Source organism: Cynocephalus volans, chromosome 5 (assembly GCF_027409185.1).
Source record: "Cynocephalus volans isolate mCynVol1 chromosome 5, mCynVol1.pri, whole genome shotgun sequence".
NCBI lineage: Eukaryota > Metazoa > Chordata > Mammalia > Dermoptera > Cynocephalidae > Cynocephalus > Cynocephalus volans.
This window is the reverse complement of record NC_084464.1, coordinates 153,199,186-153,226,384: the sequence shown is the minus strand read 5'-3', so window position 1 is coordinate 153,226,384 and position 27,199 is coordinate 153,199,186. Positions and strand designations below refer to the sequence as shown.

Below are 27,199 nucleotides of genomic sequence, written 5' to 3'. Positions count from 1 at the left end.
AATAGTAGCAGAAATTTAAAAATATGAATACCACTTCTGAACATTATAATATTCCCATAATTAACAAGCATACTTAAGACATCATACAATAAATTACACAAGAAAGATTTTCAATTTAAAAAATGTTGTTCTCTAGTTAGGCCTCAATTTATACTACAGTACAGTGACAACTTGTAGTTTTCCTTTGAACTTTCACATATTGGACAATTTTAATGTTAGTACGTTAAAATTATAGAACATAGAACAACACAATTAATAAAACTGTAGCATCCATAAAATAACTTAGAAAGTTCAGAAAATAATCACTTGCCTCAGTGAAGAATTATTTTACTGACCAATTGTCTTTAGTCAAAAGAAAATATTTTAATGTTTCGAGAGGAATTTTAAGATGACAATTTCTTCAGAAGTTTAAACCTTTTGTAAAATTTAGAATGTCTTACACAGTACAGTGAATATTAAAAGCTTATTACCAAATGTATTTTACAGAATTAGAATCTGCACAATAGTACATAAAATTTAATCCTTCATATAGAACCAATCTGACATTTTAATGTCTACCTTGTTAAAGGAGACTCCTTGTTCTAAGGGAGTAAGAGTGTTGGCTGCTGCAGCTGCAGCTGTGAGCTGTGCCGTAAGAGCCTGCAACTGAACAACAAGACCAGCATCCAGGGCCTGTAGAATGGAGGGCTGGGGCTTCTGCTGTTGTATCTGTAATGTCTGTATTAACTGCTGAAGCTGGAGGAGAAAAAATTATAAAACAGGTGTTGGGTTTTATCCACACAATGTCAATCTATGCCTTTTAGTCAGTAAAATTAATTGTTCTACATAGTCTTTGAAGACCAAGAAAAAAATACATACTAACTCAATATAACAGCCAATTTTTCAAAAAGATTTTTCTTGGGGCTGGCCAGTTAGCTCAGAGCATAGCCTTAGAACACTAAAAGTCCAGGTTTAGATCTTTGTACCAGCCAGCCGCCAAAGAAAAAAAAAAAAAAAAAGATTTTTGAGTGTTCCATGTACACGGACAACACAGTCCTTAATAAGTGTGCCTTGCCTCTGGAAAGTCAGAGGACTTTTAAGAAAACAAAGTGGTCGCACCATGACCAGATAAAGAACTCATCACAAGCTGACTGATTTTTTTTCACCAAGCTCCTCATCCTTTCTTCAATTAACTCCCAAAACTCCATAAAGAGACAGGCACTGACAACAGCAGCAGCTTTTGCTATCGTTCAGATTTACCACCTGAGAACACACTTCCTGAAAGCAGGAGTGATAAAGAAAATTATTCCCTGGAGCAGGGTCTGAGACTAAGGAAATGAGTTATTAATGAAGAACAGTGTGAACTAGAGTTGAAAACACAACCCCTGTTCCTATTATGTACCCACCCCTATTAAAAAAAAAACCAAAAACTGACACATCAGTTAAGATCTTTAAGAGATTTAATAGATAAGAAAACCCTACATACATCCCAGAAGTAAATGATAATTAATCAAGTTCTACACCTGAGTTAAATCTCAAAATTATCAGTTTAGAATAGAAAAATAAAAATAGTAAAGCTATTGATACCCAAGATATCAATGTAAAGATACTCTTTACATAAGTTCAACTTATAGTAGAAGGCACAAACACCATACAAAATGACAGTAAATAAAATAATTTATATCTACCTAAAATAGCAACACTAGGAAACAAACTAAAGTCATTTGATTATCAACTAAGTATTTTCTACAAAACTACTAATGTGACAGCAAAGACAATACAAAAACATATGATAGTTAAATTACTGCACTCAGGAAGATCCAGAATGACTAAGGCCAACCAATAAATATAAGAAGACATGAATCTTCTAAATCACTGGGAGGAAAGGAGGAAGAAAAGAGGGATGGCAAAAGAGTCAAGAGGGAGGGAGGAAGAAAAGGAAATGCCATATTTCTCCTTTATACATTTTAACTGCTCCTTTTAACATCTCCATTTTTACAAGTATCACTGTTATTCTTTTGGTCACCCACATTCAAATCCACTGCAGAATCCAAGTTCTTCCTCTACTCTGACTTCATATTCTATTAATTACTGTCTTACTGATTCTCTTTGTACTATTTCTTCTGGAAAATTCCTTCTCCTGCCAAAAATATTTATTTTAATAAACATATTTTTAAATGAAAACATTTGCTTTACAAATTATTTTTAAAATATCACAAAACAAAATTAATAATTCTATAATTCCATCTAATATCCAGTTCATCTTGTTTCCCAACTGTCTCAAATAAGCAGAAACTAGATCTAACCTAAGACTATACACTAAATTGGATTTTATATTTTTAAAAGGCCAGAATGGTCGTCTTTGAGATTATCTTTTCAGAGTATACAACCTTCCTATTTTTTCACAGTCATTACTTCCCTTCCTTATCACTAACTATAACCAAAACAAAGATCTTCCCTATCTCTAGACTTCTAGCCAATCCATTTAAAGTACTGTTCAGATCATGTGACTTCAACTTAATCTCTGGCAATTCCCTATTGCTTAGCAAATGAATACTTTATTTCTCAGTCCACCATTTATGGCTTTCAAAACCCAAGTCTCTCTTAGGTCTGCCATTTCCACTTTGTCACTAATAACTCAGACTATCTTTTCTTTTGGATAACTGAACTCTTAAAATATCTTTTGTATATCCAACATTGTTATGCTTCTGTATGTCATTTATTCATTTCTCAAAAATATATTGAACACCTACTATAGCCTAAACTTGGATACAACAATGGGAAAAACAATAAAAATCCAGTGTGAAGAGACAGAGAAAAAACAAATCAGTTAATTCTGTAATGTAATAGAAGGCAATTAAGTGCTAAGAAAAAAGAACACACTATGTGAGAGAAGGAGTATAGGGGATTAAAAGTAGAATTTACAATTTTAGACAGCAGTCACTGAAGGCCTTATGGAAACAGACATGTAAATAAAGACTTACTGGAGGTGCAAACCATATGAACATTTAGGGAAAGCAGGTTTTCAGTATAGGACACATAAAGTACAAATATCTTGAGACAAGATTTTAAGTAACACAGGTAAGGAACAGTAAAAAAGGCCAGTGTGGCTGGGGTGGAACAAGCCACGGGTGGAAAGAAGTAATGAAGTAAAGCAAACCATAAGATAAAGGGGGTGAGGGAAACATGAGCAAAAATATATACTTATTAGTTTAGAGAAATCTACAGATCAGTGATAGGAAATGTTGGGAAAAAATGTTGGGAAAGGAATGACAGGTCAAACTGAGAACATACAAGGCCTAGTGAAGTGATTAATGATTAAGACTTGGGCTTTTACTCTGAGTGACACAGGGAACCAATGGAGGATTCTGAGAAGAGTCACATAAGTTCTTATGTTTTAAAAGGGTCATTCTGCCTGAGGTATTGAGAACAGACTGTAGTGAAGCAAGGGTGGAAAGCCCTATTGAGAGGCTATTGCAATAAAACAGGTGAGAAAGATGGTGGCTTGACTCTAGGATCTAGTGATAGAGTGGTGAGCAGGAGATGAATACAGGATATATTCTGAAGGTAGAGAATTTCTTTTTTCTCCTTTCTTTTAATTTATCACACAGAACTTTAATTTATTGACTGGGTTAACAGATTTAAGACACATTTCAATTTACTAAAGATAAATGATTCAATCTTTTAATAATGCATTATGAGCTTTATTGAAAGCAAAAACTATCTTATTGGTTATGGGAACCATAGACTCTAGCACAGTGCCAGGAATATGATAACTGCTTTATAAACAAATTGTTGCTCAACTAAACAGTTACATATATATACTGTTATGATATGAGATATCCATGAAAAAAACTTTCTTTCCTCTTGAGAGCTGCCACATTCATTTATTGTTCATATTCCCAGATGAAGTTATTGCTTTGAAAATGCAGCCAAATTCATTGCTTTCATTTTACATTGATTATCCACAGCTATACAAGCAACAAAAAATTTAATTAAATATTGTGCATGTCAATAGTTAAACTGGATACTTCAGTTGAAAATGCACTGGACTCTCATTTCACTTCACAAGTATCTGAGTAACTTCATTAAATTCATAATGTAGTAGTTGACAACAAAAGCACAATGCATCCTACTTGTTCCTCTTCTCAGACCTCCGATTATATAGATCCATATAGGTTAACTGACAGTTGCAACTTATTCCTCCTCTTAAAGGAGTATATAGGACAATTTATTCTTTTTCTTTGACTCCTCAAATTTTTTTTTAAAAATTTTTATTGGAATATATTGATTGTACCTATTTATGAGGTACAGAGTTATATTTCAATACATGTATACAATATGTGATTATTCAGGGTAATTAGCATATTCATTGCTGTAAAACTTAATCATTTCTTTGTGATGTGCACATTTGAACTCCTCTATTCTAGTCATTTGGCAACATGCAGTAAGTCATTGTTAATTATAGATTCCTGAGTCGACTGTATACCAATAAGATTTATTTTTCCTAACTGCAATTTTGTGTAGAGAATTTCTTAACACATTGGATGTGAAGAATGGAAGAAAGAAGAAATCAAGGATGTCTCTAACATTTTGAGTCTGAGCAAGCAGAAGGACAGCGCTTCCATTAACTGAGATGAAGATGCAGGTGAAATAGGATTTGTTTGAAAGAATGGGAATTCATCTTCTAATCTCAGTAGTCTCTCTATCTACATAGCTCATCCTTACCATCTCTTCTTACCTATCCTTTAAAAAACAAATTGTCATTTATACACTAGAACGTTCCCTGAACCAATTATTCAAGCCAAAGCAGTATACTAACTCTGAATTTCCAAAGCCCCTTCTTTTACTTCTTCCACGATTCTTATTATCTTTAATGCAGATTATATTTATGCATTCCAATTAACCAAGTCTATTAGACTTTATGCTTCCAGAGGCCATATAATATTTCTTGCTTATTTTGTATACCCCAGCACAAAGCTAAGTGCCTCAAAGACTGCAGGTCCCAGTAAACGTTTGTTGAAGGTTGAATGAATGAAAAAACAAGCACCAATGAAGTGGCACAATACCACTGGACTTCAGAAACCAAAACAAGCTCTAAAAATGTTTAATTTGATTTGAATAGTAAAGACCTAAGACAAGCAGAGAATAGGTGAGACCTAAAACAAGCAGAGAGGCAGATGAGAAAAGGGGAAGTAATATGAGCAAAGAGAATACTGACATTAATTTAGAGAAATCTATAACCATTACTAAAAAATGTTAAAAAAAAAAAAAAAGGAACAAGTTATACTGAAACTAACTTTAAATGCCACAAAGTTAAATTCTATTCTATGTATAACATGCAATTACTCCATGTTTCTGAGGATGGGATTAAGATATTTAAGACCGTTTTTAAAGAATAATCTTGCAGAGAAATAAAATGATTTTATTATTTTTTAAATAAATAATAGAGACCAAATGCTATTTAGAAGATTACATCAACAGTCCAAAAACGAAGAACTAGGATGGTAATAGAAAGAAAAAGAAATCAAAAACTCCAGTAAACATAAATCTAAAAAGAGGAAAAACACAGCACACAATCTGATGTGCGATGTGCATCCCAAGGTTAGATTTTTTTTTTAAATTATGTAGAACTATGAAAAGCTAACAAAATGGTTTTTAATCATAAATATTATTAAAGTCTATTGGAGAAAGGTAAAATAAGTGAATAAAAATAACCAAGAAATTGAAAATGTTATTAAATGATAACCTCCCAAAACACAACAGGCCCTGATTAAGTTCATTAAAATGTTCCAGAGGCAGTTGGTTAGAGAACAGTGTTATAACACGAAGGGTTCAGGTCCCCATAACAGCAGTGCAAAAAAAAAAATCCTTGTAGAGGCAGAAAGCACTTAGGTTGTATTGTTCAGAACACAGAAAAAGATAAACATTTCTGAACTGATCCCACAAGCAAGAAATAACCCCAATTTAAAAACTGAGAATAATGAGGGCCGGCCCCGTGGCTCACTCAGGTGAGTGCAGCGCTGGTGGGGATGGGGCTGTGGGTTCGGATCCTGTATGGGAATGGCCGGTGCGCTCACTGGCTGAGCGTGGTGCGGATGAAACTGTGCGGAGGGTTGCGATCCCCTTACTGGTCATAAACAAAAAACCAAAAAAACAAAACAAAAAACCCCCCTGAGAATGATGATAAAATTAGAGACCCATCTCACTCTGTAGGGTTGCAAAGTAGTTGCAACTAGTTACAAATAGAAACCAGCTGCAAAAGAGTTTACATGTCAAAGCTAAACAAAAATTACAGAATACTTAAATGCATTGCCTTAAATTAGTGTGCTTGCATGTATTTGTACACGTGTGTATAGGATAGCAATGATAAATCATTATGAGAAAGTCTGGTAATACAATTCAATATATGCACTGGTTAAAGAAGAAAAACTGTACCATTATCTAAGCTGACACAATTTAAAATCAAAACCCAATAAAAACACTTATCACCTAGGAGATGCAGAATATGCTCCTCATAAAGAATATGTATCTCAAAGCAAAACCAACATCGTAGTGAAAAATGAAAGAGACATTTCTATCTGACTCTGAAAAAAAGTAAGAATGAGTGCTATCATTACTTCTGTTAAAACGTCTTCTGGAACTTACAGCCTGTGCAATAAAATAAGAAAAAAATATATAAATACTTAAATTGAGAATACAGAATTATCATTAGTTGCAAAAAATATGATTTAACTGAAAAATAAAATTAATTGGAAACTGGCATTGACAACAAAAGTCAAATCTACTCAAATGTATTCATAGAAATAAATCTAAGAAATGTGAAGAATCTACATTTAAAAAGCTACAAAGCTTAACTAAGAGACACGAAAGATTTAAAACAGTATGTATAAGTACAATGGAATGACTTGATACTGTAAAGACATCAATCTTTCCCATCCCTCATATTGATTCATACATGTATGATCTCCTCCATTCCTTATGTTCCAGACACAGAAGTCTTCTTTCTATTCCTACAATATAACACACTGCCTTCCATCTTGAGACCTCTACACTTGCAATTCTGTCCACTTCCTATCTTCCTTTTCTGCCATAACTAGCTCTACTTCAAGTCTCAATTCAAATGCTACTTCCTCAAAGACACCTTCTCTTGGCTGGCCACTCTAATTCTGACCCCCTCCCCTAAAACTAGTCTGTCTATAAGTTTACTCTTTTTAAAGTCATATATCACTATCTAAAATAATTTTGTCAGTGGGCCGGCCTGTGGCTCACTCGGGAGAGTGCGGTACTAACACCAAGGCGACGGGTTCGGATCCTATGCAGGGATGGCCAATTGGCTCACTGGCTCAGCGTGGTGCTGACACCACCAAGCTAAGGGTTATGATCCCTTTACCAGTCATCTTTTTCAAAAAAAAAATAAAATAAAATGATTTTGTCATACTTTTTTATTGTCTGTCTCCCCTACGATAGGAGGAGGTCTTCTCCAAGATAAGAGACCACTCTGTCTTGTTACTGGGTAGCAATAGCACCTAACAATGTTTGGCACAAACTATGTCCTAAATCTACATTTTGGCGTAGAATGAATTTTTTATAAAACCACCTTTAATGACATATAAGTGTTCATGATGCATTACTAATAAAAAAAGCAAGTTACAGAGATATATATATACTGTGATCCCATTTTAAATACATTCTTTCTAGGTAGTATATTATGAGACAATATATTAGAAAAATGATGAATTCTAAATCATTTTCAACATAACAGAAAAGCTGCTCACCTGTTGGCCTTGAGGACTTTGTAAGATCTGAGCCACAGCTGCAAGGGTATCTGTATTTGTTATCTGAGATACCCATGGATCAGGTAAGCCTTGGACCACATTGGCAGGAGTAACAGGTGTCACAGGCGTTCCTTTAAGGAAGAACAACCCCCCCCCCAAATATGTAAATAAGCAAATAAGACTTGAAAAGTAGAGGGATTTGTTCTATTACCTTCATAAAATATATACAAATTTATATAACTGGTTTTATTTTATTGTCTCCATTCTGAAAAACCATTTTAAATCCTTTACATAATTAGGTAGGTTAAAAAAATCCCAAAACCAAAACAAACAAAACCAAAAGGATCTGTCCATACATGTCCTCAACTAAGCTACCATCATGGGATAAGTTCCAAAACCCCCAGTAGATGCCTGAAACCATGAACCAAAACCTTATATACACATACTGTGTTTTTGCCTATACATACATACCTATGATAGTTTAATTTCTAATTAGCCACATTAAGAGATTAACAACAGCAATTATAACAATAAACTATAATAAAAGTTATGTGAACGTGTTCTCATTCTCTCTCTCTTCTTAAAATATCTTATTGGACTGTACTCTCCTATCCTCAAACTGCAGTTGACTGTAGGTAATTGAAACCATGGAAAGTGAAACCACGGATGGGAGGACTACTGTAAGTACTTTTAAAAAGTCTATATACTTAGCAGCCATTAAAAATATTACCAGAGAAGAAAATCTAACAATGAGGAAATATTTAAAATATAATCTTCAATGAAAAAATTATAAAACAGTATGTATAATATAAAACCATTTTTGTTCAAAACTGTGTTTATATATATGCAACAAAAACTAAATATTTAACAAATTTAATTCTTGGGACAATGATAAAAATTTTATGATGTCATTTAAGTACCTCAAGAAAATATAATTTTGAGATTAATACTAAAGCATTCTTGGTCTTATTAAATAATTTTTTCAGGGCTCTTTATAAATATTAAGTTCCCCCTAGTATCCTATAAATATCAAGTTGATTTACATGCAAGTTTAAGAGGTTATAGTCTAAATCAGGAAAAACCTAATTGACATACCAATTTTCCAAAGTTCATTATATTTATGTTTCTGGACATCACAAAAAGATCAGCTGTCTAAACTTTAGAAACAATTATACACAAATATAATATGTGATTTTACTTTTCCCATCAAATTATATTTTTTTCCCCAAGTATTTAATGCTGGACAAATTCTCCTGCACTATCAAATTGTTTTATATGTGAATCTGAAACACGTGAATAGAATATTTAGACAACAAATCTACATTAAAGTAACATACCTGGGGTATTGCTCATAGCAGCAGTAGTACTGGCCAAAACAGGTGTGACAACTGGAGGAGGAATTCCTGCTGCCATATCCAAAAGAGGCTGAATAATCTCGCTCTTAAATACATTATTCTTCTGCCATAAGTTTAATACTCTCACTATTTTACTCTAGAGAAAAAAGACAGGTGACATTTTAATTTTTTTGCTTTTGAAACCTTAGCAAAGTCACTCTACAGAAGCTATTTGGGCACTGTTTGGGAAGGAGGGATTAAAATACTTCTATGGTACTTTCCACCACTGAAATTCTGTTTTCTATCATTTTGCATTTGCTGATCTTAACTCACTTGAGAAAACATGTTAATTTTGATAGATATACAAGGTAAATGAAAGTTACATTCACCTGAAGGCAGGGAGGACAACTTGGCTTCATCTTCTGTCAATTCTAATGAGATCAATGGTATGTTTGGCTGGAGAACTGTCTTAAGGATTCTGAGGCAGAGTCATGATTCATCTCAATACTAAGGTTATATTTACAATTTAATTTTGTCTTATACAATGTTTATCTTTTGAACAACTAAGTAACTTCAGGACAAAGTCCTTATCTAATGTAACTTGAAAAAAATTTCATTTTACACACTACTTAAGTGTAGGGAAGGAAACTACCTCTTATAAGAATTTAACCAAATTACTTCCTTTCTAAGCATCTTGCCATAAATGCTAATCCCCTCCTGATACTTTAGACCTGAAATAGACAAACTTTTGTAGGGACAGAATCTGAAATCTATTCATTTCTTCTCTCTCCATTCTTCTCTTTTCACTACTCTTTCCTACTTCCTCTCCCCCAGCTATAGAATGTCAATGCCATACTGGCATTACTTTATCTGGCTCTCAGAATAATAAATCATGCACTGTACGAATACTGCTCTACACATTATTTCATTTCTTACAATAATCTGAGTCCTTTACCATTCTGTAAAGAAAAAACAAAAAAACCCTGCTTGCTACTGGTAAGTGGACCTGACATCTCTGAAACACCTCAGTTATTTTCTCTTCCTGACAAGCCCTTTAACTATAGCATTGCATCCAATTGACTATCCCCCTTAAAGAGTCTCAACATTGCCTGTCCGAATCCCCACTCCCATCACCTTACCACCACATAAATCAAATCTTTGTCTTAGTCTCAACCCCTTTCTGGATTACTTAAGTATTCAGAGTACTTTGGAATCTTGGTAAGGTTCCAGTCAGTCATACAATATTTATGCAGCTTCTATAAAGGTCATGAATATATATACTTCTATAACCTTTCTGGTTACCCTAGTCTTAGGCCAACTATGTCAATAAATTAAAAACAAAAACAAATCAACAACAACAAAAAAGTCAGTTTCCCCATTTATAAAATGAGACTGTATACCAGAAGGATTCTCAAGTCCCTTTTCTCAATCTCAAACTGTACCAAACTGTTTAGGCTGGCTAGTATTTTGAATGTCTTAGCCACTCCTAAATTTTAAGCATCTTGAGACAGGGATATGTTTTATCTATTAGTTACAGATCTCCTTATAGCAACACTATAAAGCACTTCTATTTAATTACTTGTACCCTATTCTGGCTCCAAAAGAGATTTCATATGAAATTCTATTTAGTTGTCAAATTCTATTTAATTGTATTGTTGCCTATCTCTTCTGTTATATTCTGTTGTAAACTTGAAAAAATGTGTTACAATGACTTCTATTTCTTGGGTAATTCTGAAATCTAATAATTATCAGTATTTAGGGAGAACTTGATAACTAGGAAAATTCCTATTTAAATGTCTTCCTTGGTTGTAAATTTTATAAATCCTGAAGGCTTCAGACTTATAGGCAGAAAAACATGCCCAGGAAAGAATGTCTCAAGATGTTCTACAGTATTTTGTAAGAAATACCAATAGGTCCACCTATTACACCTGGCTTCCTGAAATACAAACATTTTACCCAGAAAATACACTTAATTCAGAGTAATAGAATCCTGAATTCATACTGTCATTGGTAAAAGCAGAATGATTATATAATAACTATTTTCTTGATGCTGTCATTGAACAATTTGATTCACAATTTTTTGGCACACGAAAGTTCTTTAAACAAGCACCAAGTACTTGTTACTACTATTATGATGCTACTTACTCCATCTGGGAAAAAATTTAAATGACAGAGGCTGAAATTAAGTATAAAAAAGAACATTCTGTTAAGCAGTAATAGTAAAAGAGCAATTTTCAGAATAAAGATCTGGTTCACCTTTAAAACCCTCATAATATTATAGTGACATATTTCAAGTTATGTCCAAACTACATTAATGTGCCATTTTTCGTATTTCAAATGAAGCATAAGAAAATTACATAAAGAATGCTTCATACCTTCTTTTTTTTTTTTTTTTTTTTGCAACCGGTAAGGGGATTGTAACCCTTGGCTTGGTGTCACTTGCACCGCGCTCAGCCAGTGAGTGCACCTGGCCAACCCTATATAGGATCCGAACCTGCAGCCTCGGTGCTCCCAGCACCGCACTCTCCCGAGTGAGCCACGGTTTCGGCCCAGAATGCTTCATACCTTCTAATTTGACTATTTCTCCTTTCTAAAACGTGGGCACTTGGAAAGTGCCTTACGTTTTCTTGCATTATAAAAATCTCTCAGTTTCCAAGATATTCATCATGTACTTCAAAATTAGCCAGTACCTAAAAACTATCATTCTTTTTATCTCCATGCAAATAATGCTCCTCATTTATGATTGAGATTACACTATTAATGTAATATTTCCTCCTATGATTAAAAAAAAAAGCCCTATTCCATAAACTCTATTACAAATGAGAGATATTATATCACAAAATCTACAAATTCAAGACTGATTTGTTCATTTTAACTAACGGAAACCCAAATTTAAACTAATGAAATTTCTAAATCAAAGTGTTTAACGTTACTTTAAAAACGGTTTACATTTGCAATTTTAGGTGGGATTCTCAGGTACACACTTGAAGAATCAATTAAGATAGGTGACTTAAAATCAGAAGCATACTTTTTGCCTGCACAGAATTATCAAAGTACCAAATTAAAAACAAAAAAACCTTTCTGTCTCAAGTATATCCAAGAATAGCTTACAAAGAGTATACTACAGTAAATTTATCTCCATACCTATCCATTATAACAAGAATTTTTCTAACTCAAGACTACGCAAATTTTTAAAAATAAAAACTACCTAATCTTGTTATACTTGAGATAAGGTGAAGGATTTGTGATAAACTTTTAAGTTTTGTGGTTCTTCATTAAAGCAAATATTAGTCTTCATCTTATCTTTTCCTACTTAACACTGCAATCAACCCTGTCAGAAAAGCACACCTAAATTTTTTTTTTTTTCTGACCAGTAAGGGTATTGCAACCCTCGGCACAGTGTGGTCTGCACCATGCTCAGCCAGTGAGCGCACGCACCGGCCATCCCTATATAGGATCTGAACCCGCGGCCTCGGTGCTACCAACGCCGCCCTCTCCCGAGTGAGCCATGGGGCCGGCCCAGCACACCTAAACTTCTAAATCAACATCCAAAATAAGTAACCGTCTAACATCTCAGAGCAAATATGAAAATAAACTCCTTTTAATTTTCCCTCAGGATTCAAAGCTCTTTTTGCTTTGTAATTATAGAATATTTAAACATTCAGGTCTAAAAAACCTAGTAGTGTGGTTTCTAGCACTAACACAATTCTACCATTAACAGAAGAATTTTGATATAAGATTTTCTATGAGTTGCTTGGCAAATCTGTTTTTCACAGACACTAAAAAGGTAAATGTCTGCTCAGATCAAATAATCACAATACTGAATTGGTTGCATGCATGAATAAATGAGCATTTAGTGCAATTCCAAAAGCTTATTTTGGCCAGTTTCTTTAACACCAATTGCTTCAATAAATTAAAAAGTTGCAAACTCAATGACATTGTTCCACTTTTTAAGACATTCTAAGAAGAAAAAGAAACATGGATATTGTAATAAATACTCAAATTTGGAAAAACTATGAGTAAAAGGTAACATAAAGCCATATATTAAGATAATCTGAAGACCAAGAGGATAATGTATCTCCTTAAAAAATAAAAATAAAAAGCAGCATACCTTGTCATCCCCAGGGCAACGGTATAAATTCTGGAAAGTGCTAATGATGTTATTACTAAATCTGGGTGCAAACACATCCTTTTCTTGACCAAACTGATGTCGAGACTGCCGCACAATGGAGTCAATAACATAAAGTCCGGGTACCTTGTACTCTGGTTTACACTGATGAAAAAAGGAAAAGTGAAAAAGGAAGGAAATAGAAAGGTAAAATTCTTGAAATCATAAATTCTGTACAAACACAAAACACTGCTCATGCTGAGATAACGAATATTCAGACACTGACTATTCAATACCATCATCTCTGGAATGGCATTTTTAAAGAATCTACTTTAGCTCCTCTACACACTCGGTTCCACTGCCAGTCCCCTAACTTCCAATACTGCAAAACTGGCTTCAATGACAAAAAACAAAATGATAAATAAGGTACTGCTGTAGTAAAAATAATTCATTTAATGATTCTGAAAAGTTACATGGAAGGAAAAAGCAAATTCAGGAAAGAAGGGCTCTAGAAAACGCACTGTCAACATCTATAGACTTGAACTGAAACATGTAACAAAAGGGTTTCTGTACTAATGAAAAACCAAATACCAAATAACATATAACATTCTATATATACTGAGCCTAAAGTTTTAAATTTTTTCTCAAATACCACATCTATAAGAGAGATAAGACACTATATTCCCATCATAATTCTGGGAATCTATCTTATGAAAATATTTTTCAGCTACTCCGTTGGGTCAACGTTTCTCAACCATTTTATCTATAACACATTTTGAGGAACAGAATAGTCCCATATTTTCTTACCACAGGCTTTTCTAATCTGTGTAGTTAGGTAAGCACAATGAAGAATACTTTTACTATCAAGCTTATTGCTCTTATTGTTTCCAAAGCCAGAAGCATAACAAAACATATATTGATTCAATAAATACTGATTAAATGTATCTTTGACTTCCCAAACATATATTGATTAAAATAGAATTATGGCTGCAAAGCAGGTTCTACTTCTGGGTATAATGAGATTAAATATTTCACTCAAAGTAATTTCCTGTAAATCACATATGACACTAAATCAAAACTGCATTCTCTAAATACGTTTCTTGGAAACCTGAGTATTGGTGAGAAAAGAATCCTCAATCCATCCCTAACAAACATGCATAAAAGTTTCTAAATGAGATTTTCAGCCAAGACAATGAATGATTTCATTCTGCAAAAAGACTAGATTATACTTGATTTGATCCTTAAAATCATTTTAAAATAAGGATCTTAAGTCAAGAAAATGAAGAAACCTTTAACACCAATTCACAAGTATCAATTCAAAGATTCTGGCTGTCAGGTGCTTGAAGTATTTCATACAAGGGCAATAATGTTGGTATCTGGACATTAACATTTTAGGTTTAATCTAACTATAGGATCAAAAATCTCTGTTTAAAGTTACTGTTTTTCAAAGTCTGAAATATTTAATATTTTCTCTCACGTTCCAAAAAATTCTAGTACATTTGTCCTTCAGTTCATATACTGAGCCACGGTTGTCTTCCTTTGACTACCACATAGTCAAAGAAATATCTACTTAACCAGGCCAGTAAAGAAAACTTTTTAGGTGGTCAGTGAGCTCAGCTGATTAGAGCAGTGTGGTAACACTAAGATCAAGGGTTAGGATCCCTGTACTGGCCAGCTGCCCAAACAAACAAAAAAAAAAAAACTTTTTAAACTTAAAGAAAACCAGAAAATCTACTTTGTTAAAAATATATATATAGTCCCCAGTGCCACAAACACACAGATAAGTGCTTAATAATTATTTATTGACTGACTTACTGGCACTTTTATTTTCCTAAGGCAGAAAATAATCATGCATAAATGCATTATTTTATACAAATGATTACCTTGAAAGTAAGGCTGAATAGAATTCATAAGTTGCTGATAAAAGCTTTAACAATTAATATTGAATGGTAAGTAATTCAAGTAATAATGCAGTTTTAATTTTTTTTAAGTATGCCTTTTCCTTTGATTCATAACAAAAATTCTGATTACAAACTCACGATACAGAAGAATCATGAGTGCACACTATAATAAATTTGCCTGTATGGCCTACTGTGAAGATTCCAAAGCTTAAAAAATATATCAGCAGTTTTTGTGATAAGCTATGAGGCCCTAGGAGAAAACATTTCCACAGTATCTTCAGACAGACTATACATTAATATGTTGTAAGACAGAATTTCCTTCACAGGTAGATTAGGCATAAAATGGCAAAAGAAAATAAATGTTTAAGTATAATTTAATGTTTTGAATAACTTAATACTTAGTAAACTTGCCTAAATCATCAACTAGAAACTTGAGAGAAGAATTGTTTTTCCAATGTCCTCTCCAAGTTCTATCAGACTGAAAACAAGAACTCTTGACACTCCAGTGGCATGTTATTTTTACTCTTTGAATTATTTTTTAAAAAACTATTATCATATTAAATTTTCATGGATAAACCATCTTCAAACTATATTCTAGTAATTTCCAATTTCTTGTGCTACAGAGAAATAGCCTTTTAGGAGGAAGAAAAATAATAATGGATAGGGAGAAGACACCTTTAAATATATCTGTACAATTTTTCATTCTGTCATCCAAGTTGTTATTTGTCAGGGTTGTTTGACAAAGAACCCTCTAGGCAACTTGGACCACAGACTTTGCAGTATACGAACACAGTTTACATAATGATCCTATTAGAATTTGTGCTGCCACTTCAACTACTAAAAGTTGATATATAAAAAACAGGAGCATGTGGCTGTACATGCAAAGCACTGAAAGATGCTGATGGTGGCATGTAGGAAAGAGGGCTGTCTCAGGATACAGTCATGTCTGACACCAAATGAGTAATTTCTTTTCCTTGCACACTGAAAAACTTGCCCCTAGAGCTGTCGACATTTAGTGGCCCTGGCAGCAAAATCCCATAATTTCTAGCCTGCAGAGTTAGGGCAAACTCTTAAATCACGGGGTATTAAATTAGATGGAAGCTATAATAAAAATAAGCTTTCTCTTGGATCGAAGATACTTCCTTTGTGCTACACCACAGAAATGCAACGAATTTTTATACTTACCTTAAACAAAAAATATTTAACATGTGCAAAAGGAGTAATAATATCCACAAGTAACTAGCAAATGTGATAAACCTAATATCAGGACCTGCTCTAAATGCTTTTTCACTAACTTCTAGCCATTCATACCCAAGATTCTGTTGTTATTCTTTTTCTGTAGATTATTTCTGGAATCTCCCAACCCCACACCAAACAAACATATATTATAAAGGCAAATATGATTTTTCTAATTATCTACCTCTCTGGAGATCCTAATACTCATATACAACATGTACCCACTTCCACCCTTACCTGCTTAAAAAACAATCACTGTTCTAGCATTGGTTTTTAAAATTTTGGGAGCCTCCTTTAAGAGATACACTGCATAAGTTTTCCAGGATCTTCTCCCTGAACCCTATGAAGCCTGTTCATGGATCCCTCTAGGTGTCAATAAAACTGCTTTAACAACTCTAAAATTTATCCCTGAATTATGCCAGATGATAAACATGAATTTGAACTGTATCATTCTCCCTCAGAATTGAAGCAGGTTCTAGTATTATGCCATATTCCACATGGAAGAATGTTATAAGCATCAAATAAATTCACTTTTGTATTTAAAGTAAAATTGTATAGAAGATAACTGAATATTTTATCAGATTATCTATCAACTAGATTCTAAATTCCATTACACCCTCCCTATTCTACATGAAGCAATGGTATAAGAAACAAACAAATTTATTGCCATATTTAATGTAAGGATGTTGTTTAGGACATAATTCAACATACTACCTAATGTTCTCCAAGCAAATTGGAAGTACCATTGACAGAGGAATTAATATATCCTCAGCTTCCCCCAAATGAGATTTTTAAACAGCTAAGAAGTATTAGTTGACAATGTAATACTGACCATTCTAGATTATTTTGAGTTACAAAGTTCAGTTTAAAGATCCTGCCAATTAAGGAATTCTAAGAGATCATGGGAAGCCTTAAATACTTGCCTTAATAGTCACACAAGTATTTCCCAAGATTTTGTTCCCTTTGTGTAAGATAATAACTATTATACAGCCCATTTGAAAATTCATACTATAGGGTGCCCATAAAGTCTGGAAACATAGGATAATTTACATAATTCTCAAGGACATCTTCGCTATGCAAAAAAAAAAAAAAAATCTACATCCCAGACTTTATCAACATCCAATACTAGTAGTTTACTAAAGTTTCAACAAGAATTAAACATATATAATGCTCTTAACTGAGCCTACAAGATCTTCATTGCCAACTCTGAACCAATCTATATAGCATTTCTTAAGGAAATAACAGTTAACTACATAACTTAGGTCACAGATACTAATACAAAACAGCAAGAAGTTTCAAGTGATATTCTCCTTTAGATGGCAAACACAATACTTTTATGTTATCTTCAAAACTTGTAATAATTCAAGTTTTCCAAAAAGTGTAACACCTCAGAAATTCCATAACAGCAACATCCATTTCCACAACACCTAAGCCAGAAAAGTGTTATGGAGAATCACTAAACCATCACTAAACCCCTCTCTTTTTCACACTTAGGGCCTTGATCACACCAGCAAGGAAGCAAGAGATGAAAAGTGACACTGTTCTTCACCAATATGGAGTGTCACTGAAAGATAATGGGAGAAGAGAGATGACTTCAAGCAAGAAAAAAAATATTACCTCAGCTCCTAATGAAACAAAGCTAAACAAATCCAAATTAATAAACACAGCTTAGTAAAATACCTGAGGTTGAAATAGGTGTGACAACAATAAATCTGAAGAAAAGGAATAGCAGTCATAAACCAACCTAATATTTGAGTTTCAAAAATAGGGTACATTTTGCTCTATGACTGTAGAAATTCATTCTATTTGATGCATCCTTAAGAGTCTAGAAATCATCTTGATAAACAAATTTTAAAGCTGTCTGGAATTTAACTCAAGTGAAGTGATCTGCTAATATCTTCCTTTTTAAAAAATAACCTTTAACTAAGATTCACTATATTTAAAAAAATTTAAGTCTAATAATACCAAATACTGCCAAAGATGGAGAGCAATACAAACCCACACGTTGCTAGTGGGAATGTAAATCAGTACAACCCTTATGAAAGCAATTTATTATTTATTATTATCTAGCCAAGTTGAAGAAATGCATGTCCTATAACCCAGCAATTCCACACCTACAGAAATGCAAGCTGCATCAAGATACATTTATAAGAACATTCCCAACAACGCTGTTCAGATTCCAAAAACTAGAGTACACATGCATGCACACACACAAAACACACACACACACACAATGTCTGTCAACAGTAGAATGAACAAGCTGCAGTTTATTCACATAATGGAATATATACAGCCATGAATAATAACAAATAGTAACTTCTACCCACAACAGGGATAAATCATAAACATGATGTTGAGTAAAAGAACTGTACACAAAAGAACACATTCTATAGGATTCCATTATGTACAATTAAAAAGTACATTAAACCACTTTAAGAATTCATACTTATAAAGTAGAACTATAATGTAAAGCAAGGACATAACAAACATAAAACTCAGACCGTGATTACTTGGGTAGGGGATGTGCAAGACACAATCAGGAAGAGGCACTTCGGGGTTGTGGGCTTCAAAGGTCTATTTCTTAAACTAAGCGGGAGTTACACAGATCCTCCCTTTATAAAAATTTAGTTGCATATATTGCTTCCTACACTTTTCTGTATATGTGCATATATATTTCACAATAAAAAGAAATAATTATATAATATAAACATTCCTGGCTTCTTAAATAAAACATAACAAGCAAAAGTTTCTCTTTATAATGATTAAAGATGACTGAAATATATTTGAAATGCAAATTTAAAGAGCTGTGGGACTTAGAATTGATTTTAAATATTCCAGGGGAATTTTAGTAAAAAGTACATATAGAAAGTGAGAATCTGGAAATTACTCCTTTTAAACTACTTGTGCCCAAGCACCAAAACCTTCATGCGCCCCACCCTCCAAAGGTAAAATTATACCTGTGATAAAAGTCTACTCTTACAGAATACTGCACACTTTATGGAAATGTATATATTTATATGTGTGTGTGTATACAAGGGGACTTCAGAAGTCCATGGAAAAGTAGAATTGAAAGATAACATGAATCTTTCCATGAACTTGTTTGAAATACCTGCATGTGTGTGTGCGTGTGTTTAGATATATACACACAGAGAAGACAACAGAGGTAAGTAAATATAAGTATAACAGCCATCTTTCAATATGAACTCTACCCTTCCTCTGGAGAAATACCAAAGGGCAGCATAAATGTACCACAAAACATGGCGAACTGTTTTGACTTCATTAAAAAATGTATACACTGCAAAATATCAACCACCTAAAATGTGCAAAAACCACCAGATCGAGTTCCTGGAAATCCAAACACTTTATTATGGTAAATACCTATAGCGTTTAGCACAGTTTCTTCATATATTATTCACTGAGTAAACGTTTACATGAAAATGACAATAACCCACAATCCCTCCTCTCACTGATATAACAATGCAGTAGAAAATCTGAAGATAATCACAGCCAAAAACTTATAAAATAAGGCAACAGTAGTTCATCTATAGACCATTATCAGAACCTAGAAAGATAAAATTTTTTCCTGACCTTATGGTATCTTAAGAGTAGCCATGTATTTGACTAAAAATACAAATGCAGTGCCATATATTTGACTAAAACTAAAACAGAGCATCCAGACTGTATCAAAATGAATAGTTCTGAGTGATAATATTCAATCCTATTCTAAATTCAGTGGACAGATTTGCTTGCAGTATTCATGCAAAAGGGCAGAAGACATCATATGGAAAAAAAGAGTTTGCTAAATGCTACATATTTTTGGAATGGAGTTGAGAATTTAGGTTTTGCATGTCAAACTAGCAAATGACAAAAGAATGGTTAGCACTGACAGGAGAAAAGACAGCAAATCATGAGGTATATGACTCCAGATAAAATTTCTTTTATGATTCAGGATAACTAAGTTTGTTACCCATAATGCAAACACAGGGAATGTGAGACTAAAGGTGATCCAAATAGAAGTTCTAAAACTTGTCTTATTATAAAACTTCCTAACATGTTTCTATTTTTGATCTAATTTTTGGCAAAATTAATTAGGACAAAGGCCAGGATATTCTTTCAAGCAGTTTTCCTGACCTACAGGAAATAGTCTTTATTGTTAATTTTTCATTTATCACCATCACTCATTACTCTATCTATAAATCTTTCATGGCTAAAACATGGAACCATAGACAACACATTATCAAACTGCAGCTACACTTCTCCCTTACTTGCACTATTTGTTTATGGTATGCGAAGGGAATATAAAATGGTACAGCCATTCTGGAAAATTGTTTGGTAGTTTCTTACAAAATAAAAACATGCACTTACTATCACAGAGAAATGAAAACTTTTATTCACACAAAAACTTGTATATGCATATTCTTCCCAGCTTTATTCATAATAGCCCCAAACTGGAAACAACCCAGATGACCTTCAATGGGTGAACGGTTCAACGGCCGTGCGTTCATACCATGCAATACTACTCAGAGATAAAAAGGAAGGAACTATTTGATACACACAACTTGCCTAGATTTCAAGGAAATTATGCTGAGCAAAACAAGCCAATTTCAAAAGGCTACATACTATATGATTTTCCTTACATAACACTCTTGAAATGCAAAATTATAGAGACAGAGAACAGATTAGCAACTGCCAGGTATTAGGAGAGTTGAATGTGACTATATTTAAGGAAGAAACATGATGAATCCCGTGGTAAAGGAATTGTTCTGTATTTTCATCATGGTAGTGGTTATATGAATCCATACATGTGATTAAACTGCATACAACTAAATACACACATAAACAAATGAGTGCACATAAAACCAGTAGAATCTGAATAGGTTGGTGTGTCAATAAGGTGGCTGTATGAATGTCTTGGCTTTGATATTATATTACAGTCATATAAGATATTACCACTGCGGGAAACTGAGTGAAAGGTATATAGGATCTCTCTGTATTATTACAGCCTACTCTTACTGATTCAATAACATGTGAATCCACAATTATCTCAAAATTGAAAGTTTAATTAAAACTATATATATACACAACTTAATTCAACCATTACACGAATCCATTGCTGAATCTCTGATTTAAACAGGGGGAGGGGCAAAGGACTTAAAATTTTCCTGACACTGACTTGCTTCTTCAGATTATATTATCTCACAATGGGATAACTTTTCTCACTCCAAATCGTCCTGAGATTTTGAAATATCTTATTAAAAGTACCCCAGCTCACATCAAATCAGCCAAAAAACACTTATCCATAAATTTGCATTTATCCTTTAAACCCCAACTACTCAAATTGTAGTTTCTGAAAGAAAGTAAAGGCATCATCTAGGAACTATTAGAAACGCAGAATGTCAGGCTGCTCTCCACACTCAATAAATCAGAATCTGCATTTCAACAAGATCCCTAGGTAATTCCTAGGCATAATAAAGTCGAAGAGTCAAAGTTTTAGACTTTAGAACCTTTAAAAAAGACTTTTAAAAGCTTTAGACCAGTGCAACTTTCCAATCACTAACATTTTTATTTTATAATTTGGTTTACCTAAAACAGACAATATACTTGTTATTTTACCTGTGTCATAGCTTCAAGTTATCTAAACTACTAAATCCCAAAATATACTTTACCAATATTTAAAGCATTGAAAAAATAAGGCTTTAAAAAAAAAAGAGAACAAAACGAATCACATAAAGGTTAACTGACTTATTCAAGGTTATGTAGCTAGTTTAATGACACAGTAATCTCACTTTGATTTCTACACTCTTCTCCCAGTCAGAAAACACACTGCAACCATGCTAAATCCTTAATGCCATATACCTCTGATTCTCGGACTGGCTCTGCCTACAGCAAAGCACATGAACATGGACAGAATACAAAAACTAAGTACATTTACAGTAAAATACAGTTTCCCACAGTATCATTTTATAAGTTATATATTATGTACTCCTGTCAAAAACTGTGGCACCAGTAGAGTGCTATTCACAAAGAGGATAAAGAACTATAATCTAGTCACTTCAGATTCTGGTTACAAAAACATTACTAAATGTATGCAAGACAGTCATTTTCAACTTTATCTCCCTCTGCTTCCCCTAGAAAATGAAACTGCGGTCTACATAATAAGATATGGCAATGTTCAATATCCTAATGGATCAGCCAAAATGAATCAGTAGAAGAGAAACAGCTGGTAGGCCATATTTTATCTACATCTTTATTAAAGGAGAGCTGTTCTCTAGGCATACAGCTCGACATGACAAGTAAGAGTTTCCTTAAAGGCAATACAAAGCAATAGATTCATAATTCCATTAGAAATCAATCATATCGACACTATTTTTTTCAACGAACAGATGCTCACCATGGCAATGCAAATTTAGCAAAAATATCTAGTTGAAAGCTATTCTTTTTAGAATTATCCAAAAGGTATTTTCATTTTATTTCTTAATTAGAAAATAAAATAACTGGAATCACTTTTTACCAGTCCATCAAAACAACATAAACTCTGGTATTTGATTTAAAGGAGAAGAGCAAAAGCATTAATCTACAATTATAGTACGTTTAGCATATGTATGGAAAATTATATACTTACTTTCTGAATGAATTTCTCAACACTCTGTACCACATGTTTATAGAACTAAAAGAGAAAAACAAATAAAGTTAGTGTTGAGAAAGAAACCAGGTAGCAAGGAGTACAAAATGAGAGGTGTGAGGAACTGGAAGTATTTACTCAATATTCAAGTATGGTTTTAAAATCCATTTGAGTAGGTCAGAATTTCCTGCTAACCATAAGTTTAAAGATAGCTCCTAAGGAAGGTCTATCAAAATAATGAATTTTAATCTAGAATTCTGAGACAAACATTCACGTCACTCACTTTCTTAAGTAACTAGCTGTGCTATCTAATTAGGACAGAGATTTTCTGAAGTAAATATATGGTCAGTGTGTTACCTTAACACAGATATAAAAGAATTCTATTGAAGTCTTTATAAAAACATATGTTGACAAAACAGTTATATTGACATAAGAGCAAAATACATGTAATAAACACACTGGCAGATGTATATTCTTACTTTCATGGAAGGAAAACTACAGATTTCCCACAGTATCATTTTATCAGTTAAACCAAGGGTAGTGCTGGAAAAAAAACTCTGTCAACAAATAGCACTCATAAATGTATGTAAGGGAGTCTTCAACTTCATTTATCTCTTTCTGCTTCTCCTGGACAATAAACTGCAGAGGGGTGTGTGGGTGTGTATAAAAACAAGATGTAGAAATGTATAATGTCCTAATGGATCAAACAAAATTCATTAGAAGTGAGCACATGGATTGAAAATTAGTAATGGGCTACTATCAATTGTGAGAAAACTCAGAAGATTTAAGTTTCATAAAATGTAACACTATGAATAAACCTAAAAATGTAAATCATAAATTTAACAAGTATCTAGAATTTGTGCTTAATAAATTTTAATATCTCAATGGCAATACCATAGTTAGCATATTTCTGTTTAAAGAACTAACTTGAATTATGCTTGTTTTCATATTTCTAGAATCATCAATTATGCTTTTTAAGGGACACCCCCTTAGATTGAAGAGACATGAGAACATTTAGCTTGAACTACAGCATGAAACCAATATTTGTAAAATCAAAATTAAAGGAAAATATCAATTCATATTCACCAAATCAAAATCTACAAGTTTAAGCACAGCTTAAATTTACTTACTGCAAAGCAACAGTTTAACAGTTTAAGTTACTTAAGCAAAAAAGCTAAAACAACTGCTTAAAATTATTAGGTACTTTATAGGTACCTAAACATTTTAAATCAATACACAAAATATTAATTACAAACTAAATAATTTATTAAATAGAAATTCTTCTGAAAGATACTCTGACAGTGCTTTCTGCTTTTAGTTACCATATGTAATCAGAATAAAACTGCCTACTAAACTTTAATTCAAAGTTCATTATTTTATGTAGGCCTTCCACAATAGATTATCTGTGAGGTTTTGTTGACAGTGTGTAATGTTAACAAGCACCCAATAAAATAATTATTTCTCTAAACACTGATAAAAACCAATACTTACCTTACTATGAAACACAGTATCATTTAAATCTGATTTAAAAGGTAGTTAAAAAATCTAAGGTCATATACATACTAAATAGAGTTTAAAATAATACAGTCCTAAAAAACAACTGGTCTGAAGTCTTTGAAAATGTCATCTCACAAAAAAACCCCCAAAAGAACTGAATGACAGGACAAATAAATGTAATGTGTGATCTTGACTAGATTCTGAAAACACAGAGGTACAAGGGACAGCTACAAAAGTCAATACTGCAACAACTGCTGAAATCTAAGTAAGGACTGTATAGTATTCTGGATAACAGTATTAAACGAAAATGAAATTTCTTGCATGTGGTCAGTATATTATGGTCACTTTGTTTTTAGGATATTCAAATTGTAGTATTTAGGGATTAAATACTATTAGGAATTAAGCCTGAAACTAACTCTCAAATCATTCAGCCAAAAACACAGAAAAAAGTGTGTGTATGTGTGCGTCTGTGTAGAAATAAAGCAAATATGGCAAAATGTTAACTGGCGACAGTAAGGGAAAAATATGTGCTGCTTATTATATTTTGCAACTTCCATTTGAATTTTTTTAAAATTAAATACATAAAAACAGTAATAATAAATCAAAATAGTACAGTTTATCATAATAATTAAAAGTTATGACTATTAATTAACAGAAACCTAGATTCAAATTCTACCTGTATTTCCTTCAATTGCAAGTTGCTTAATTTCTCTTAAACCCTTCTGACATCTGAAGGTAGGAAATAATGTTAGCACCTATTCCTCACTGAGTCTCTGAAGAAGTATTCCGCTCAACAAAAAAAGTTATGTAATATGCACCAATTACTAATTTTCGCAGAATAAAAATGATTTATACCTGTTTGCTAAGGATAGTGATCATAAAAATCAGATATGTAGAATAATACAAATAACGCAGAAGAGACTAAACTTATCCTATATTGAGCCTATCAGGTACCCTGAAAAATAACTTCTTTGAAGAATTCTCCAGCTTAAATATGCTTATTTGTCACTGTTATTCTCCAGCTTAAATATGCTTATTTGTCACTGTCCCTTCTTTCATTTTTATTTATTTATTTATTTATTTTTAAGTATCTTTTTTTTTTTTTTTTGTCTTTTTGTGACCGGCCGCACCGCACTCAGCCAGTGAGCGCACCGGCCATCCTTATATAGGATCCGAACCCGTGGCGGGAGCGCTGCTGCGCTCCCAGCGCCGCACTCTCCCGAGTGCGCCACGGGGTCGGCCCTTATTTTCTCTTTATATGAACAGGGATGTTAACTATAATGATGTATGATACTAACTACAAGTCTGAAAACTAAGCTTTGGTAATTAGAAAAGTGTAAATTTAACTAATTATTTGAATATTCTCCCAGAATCAATTACTAGTAAATAGGAATTTGTTAAATATAATATATTGCTGTTATTCAAAACAATTTAAATAATTGGTGCTTCTGGGTATGTTTGATGTTTTAATTCACAATAGTAAAACATACCACTAAATATTCATAATTTAATACCTACTTAACTAGAAATAAATAATCATTCTCAATTTTAAGAACTCTACTAAAGCAGGGAGTGTTAGCTCTGGGAACAAGTGCTTCTTGGGGAGGCGTCTATGGTTTACCTTCAAAAGGTTGAGACATTTTATGTAAAATTTTGTGCATATGTGTATTTCTCCAGAGATGACCCAACCTTTTCCTGAGATTTTCAGAAGTATCCATAAGTCAATACAGGCTCAAAACCCACTGTATCAGAGGAATGGCTAAATGTCTGTGGACTATTCCCACAGTTCAAATATCTTATGAACAATGAGGCCCAATTATTTTCCATAATGACCCATTTTCAAATCTATAATAGAACTGGTAAGGAAAAAAATCAATACATTTTTTAGTCAGAAATCTTTTACCAACTCGTATTTCAAGATTCTGCAAAGTCAGTGTGATAAATGACAGTGTTAAACACATTCTCTGTGATATAGATACAGCCAAAATATTACCAGCCTAAGAAAAGTAAGGAAAAATGATAGCTTCGGTTTATGGAAGAATATTTATCAACATGCTAAGTTTTTCTCTAGATGGTAGAGTTTGTAGGTGACAGATTTTTTTGTTTGTTTTTCTGTAATGAACATGTGTTAACACTTTAAAGCAGAAAAAGAATATACAAGCTAAAAAAAATTATCGCCCGTCCAAAATATTAGTGCAGCATTTTTCTTTTGAAAACACAAGAGTAAAATTTATAACTCACCTTAATAGCTTTGATGGCTGCCTTAGTAATTTGGGTCATTTTCGCTTTAGAAATGGGTGGTTTATAGTCATTCAGGGAATACAACTAATGAAAAAGAAGAAGCAAAACTAATTTTAAATACAGCAAAACTAATTGTCTCCAAACAATTACATAAAATTACCAAATATTTCCATTTTTATATTCTTAATGAAATCAAAGTGCTGCTTTTCTTTTAAAAACCAAGCTCAACGTCATTAGCCATCAGGGAAATGCAAATCAAAACTACAATAAACTATCACTTCACACTCACTTGTTTATTAAAAAATAGATAATAACAAGTGTTAGCAAGGATGTAGAACATTGGAACCCTTATACATTACTGGTGGGAATGTAAAATGGTGCAGCAGCTTTGGAAAACAGTTTAGCAGTTCCTCAAAAAATTAAACATAGTTTCATATGACCCAGCCAATTCTACTCCTAGGTATAGACCCAAGACAGCAGAAAACATTTGTTCACATAAAAAC

The 27,199-nt window shown here is 33.0% G+C and overlaps 1 protein-coding gene across 3 annotated transcripts in view; it reads right to left on the bottom strand.

Moving 5' to 3' along the window:
* The window catches only part of SCAF8 (SR-related CTD associated factor 8), a 152,198-nt gene that overhangs the window by 92,348 nt on the left and 32,651 nt on the right, over nt 1-27,199 (bottom strand). For all 3 annotated transcript variants that reach the window (XM_063097604.1, XM_063097606.1, XM_063097603.1), the window contains 6 exons: nt 26,697-26,780; nt 22,959-23,003; nt 13,203-13,364; nt 9,095-9,248; nt 7,758-7,888; nt 559-735 (listed from right to left, as the gene is read on the bottom strand). In XM_063097604.1, the coding sequence (XP_062953674.1) occupies nt 559-735; nt 7,758-7,888; nt 9,095-9,248; nt 13,203-13,364; nt 22,959-23,003; nt 26,697-26,780 (753 nt within the window). The remainder of the gene's footprint in view (nt 1-558; nt 736-7,757; nt 7,889-9,094; nt 9,249-13,202; nt 13,365-22,958; nt 23,004-26,696; nt 26,781-27,199) is intronic.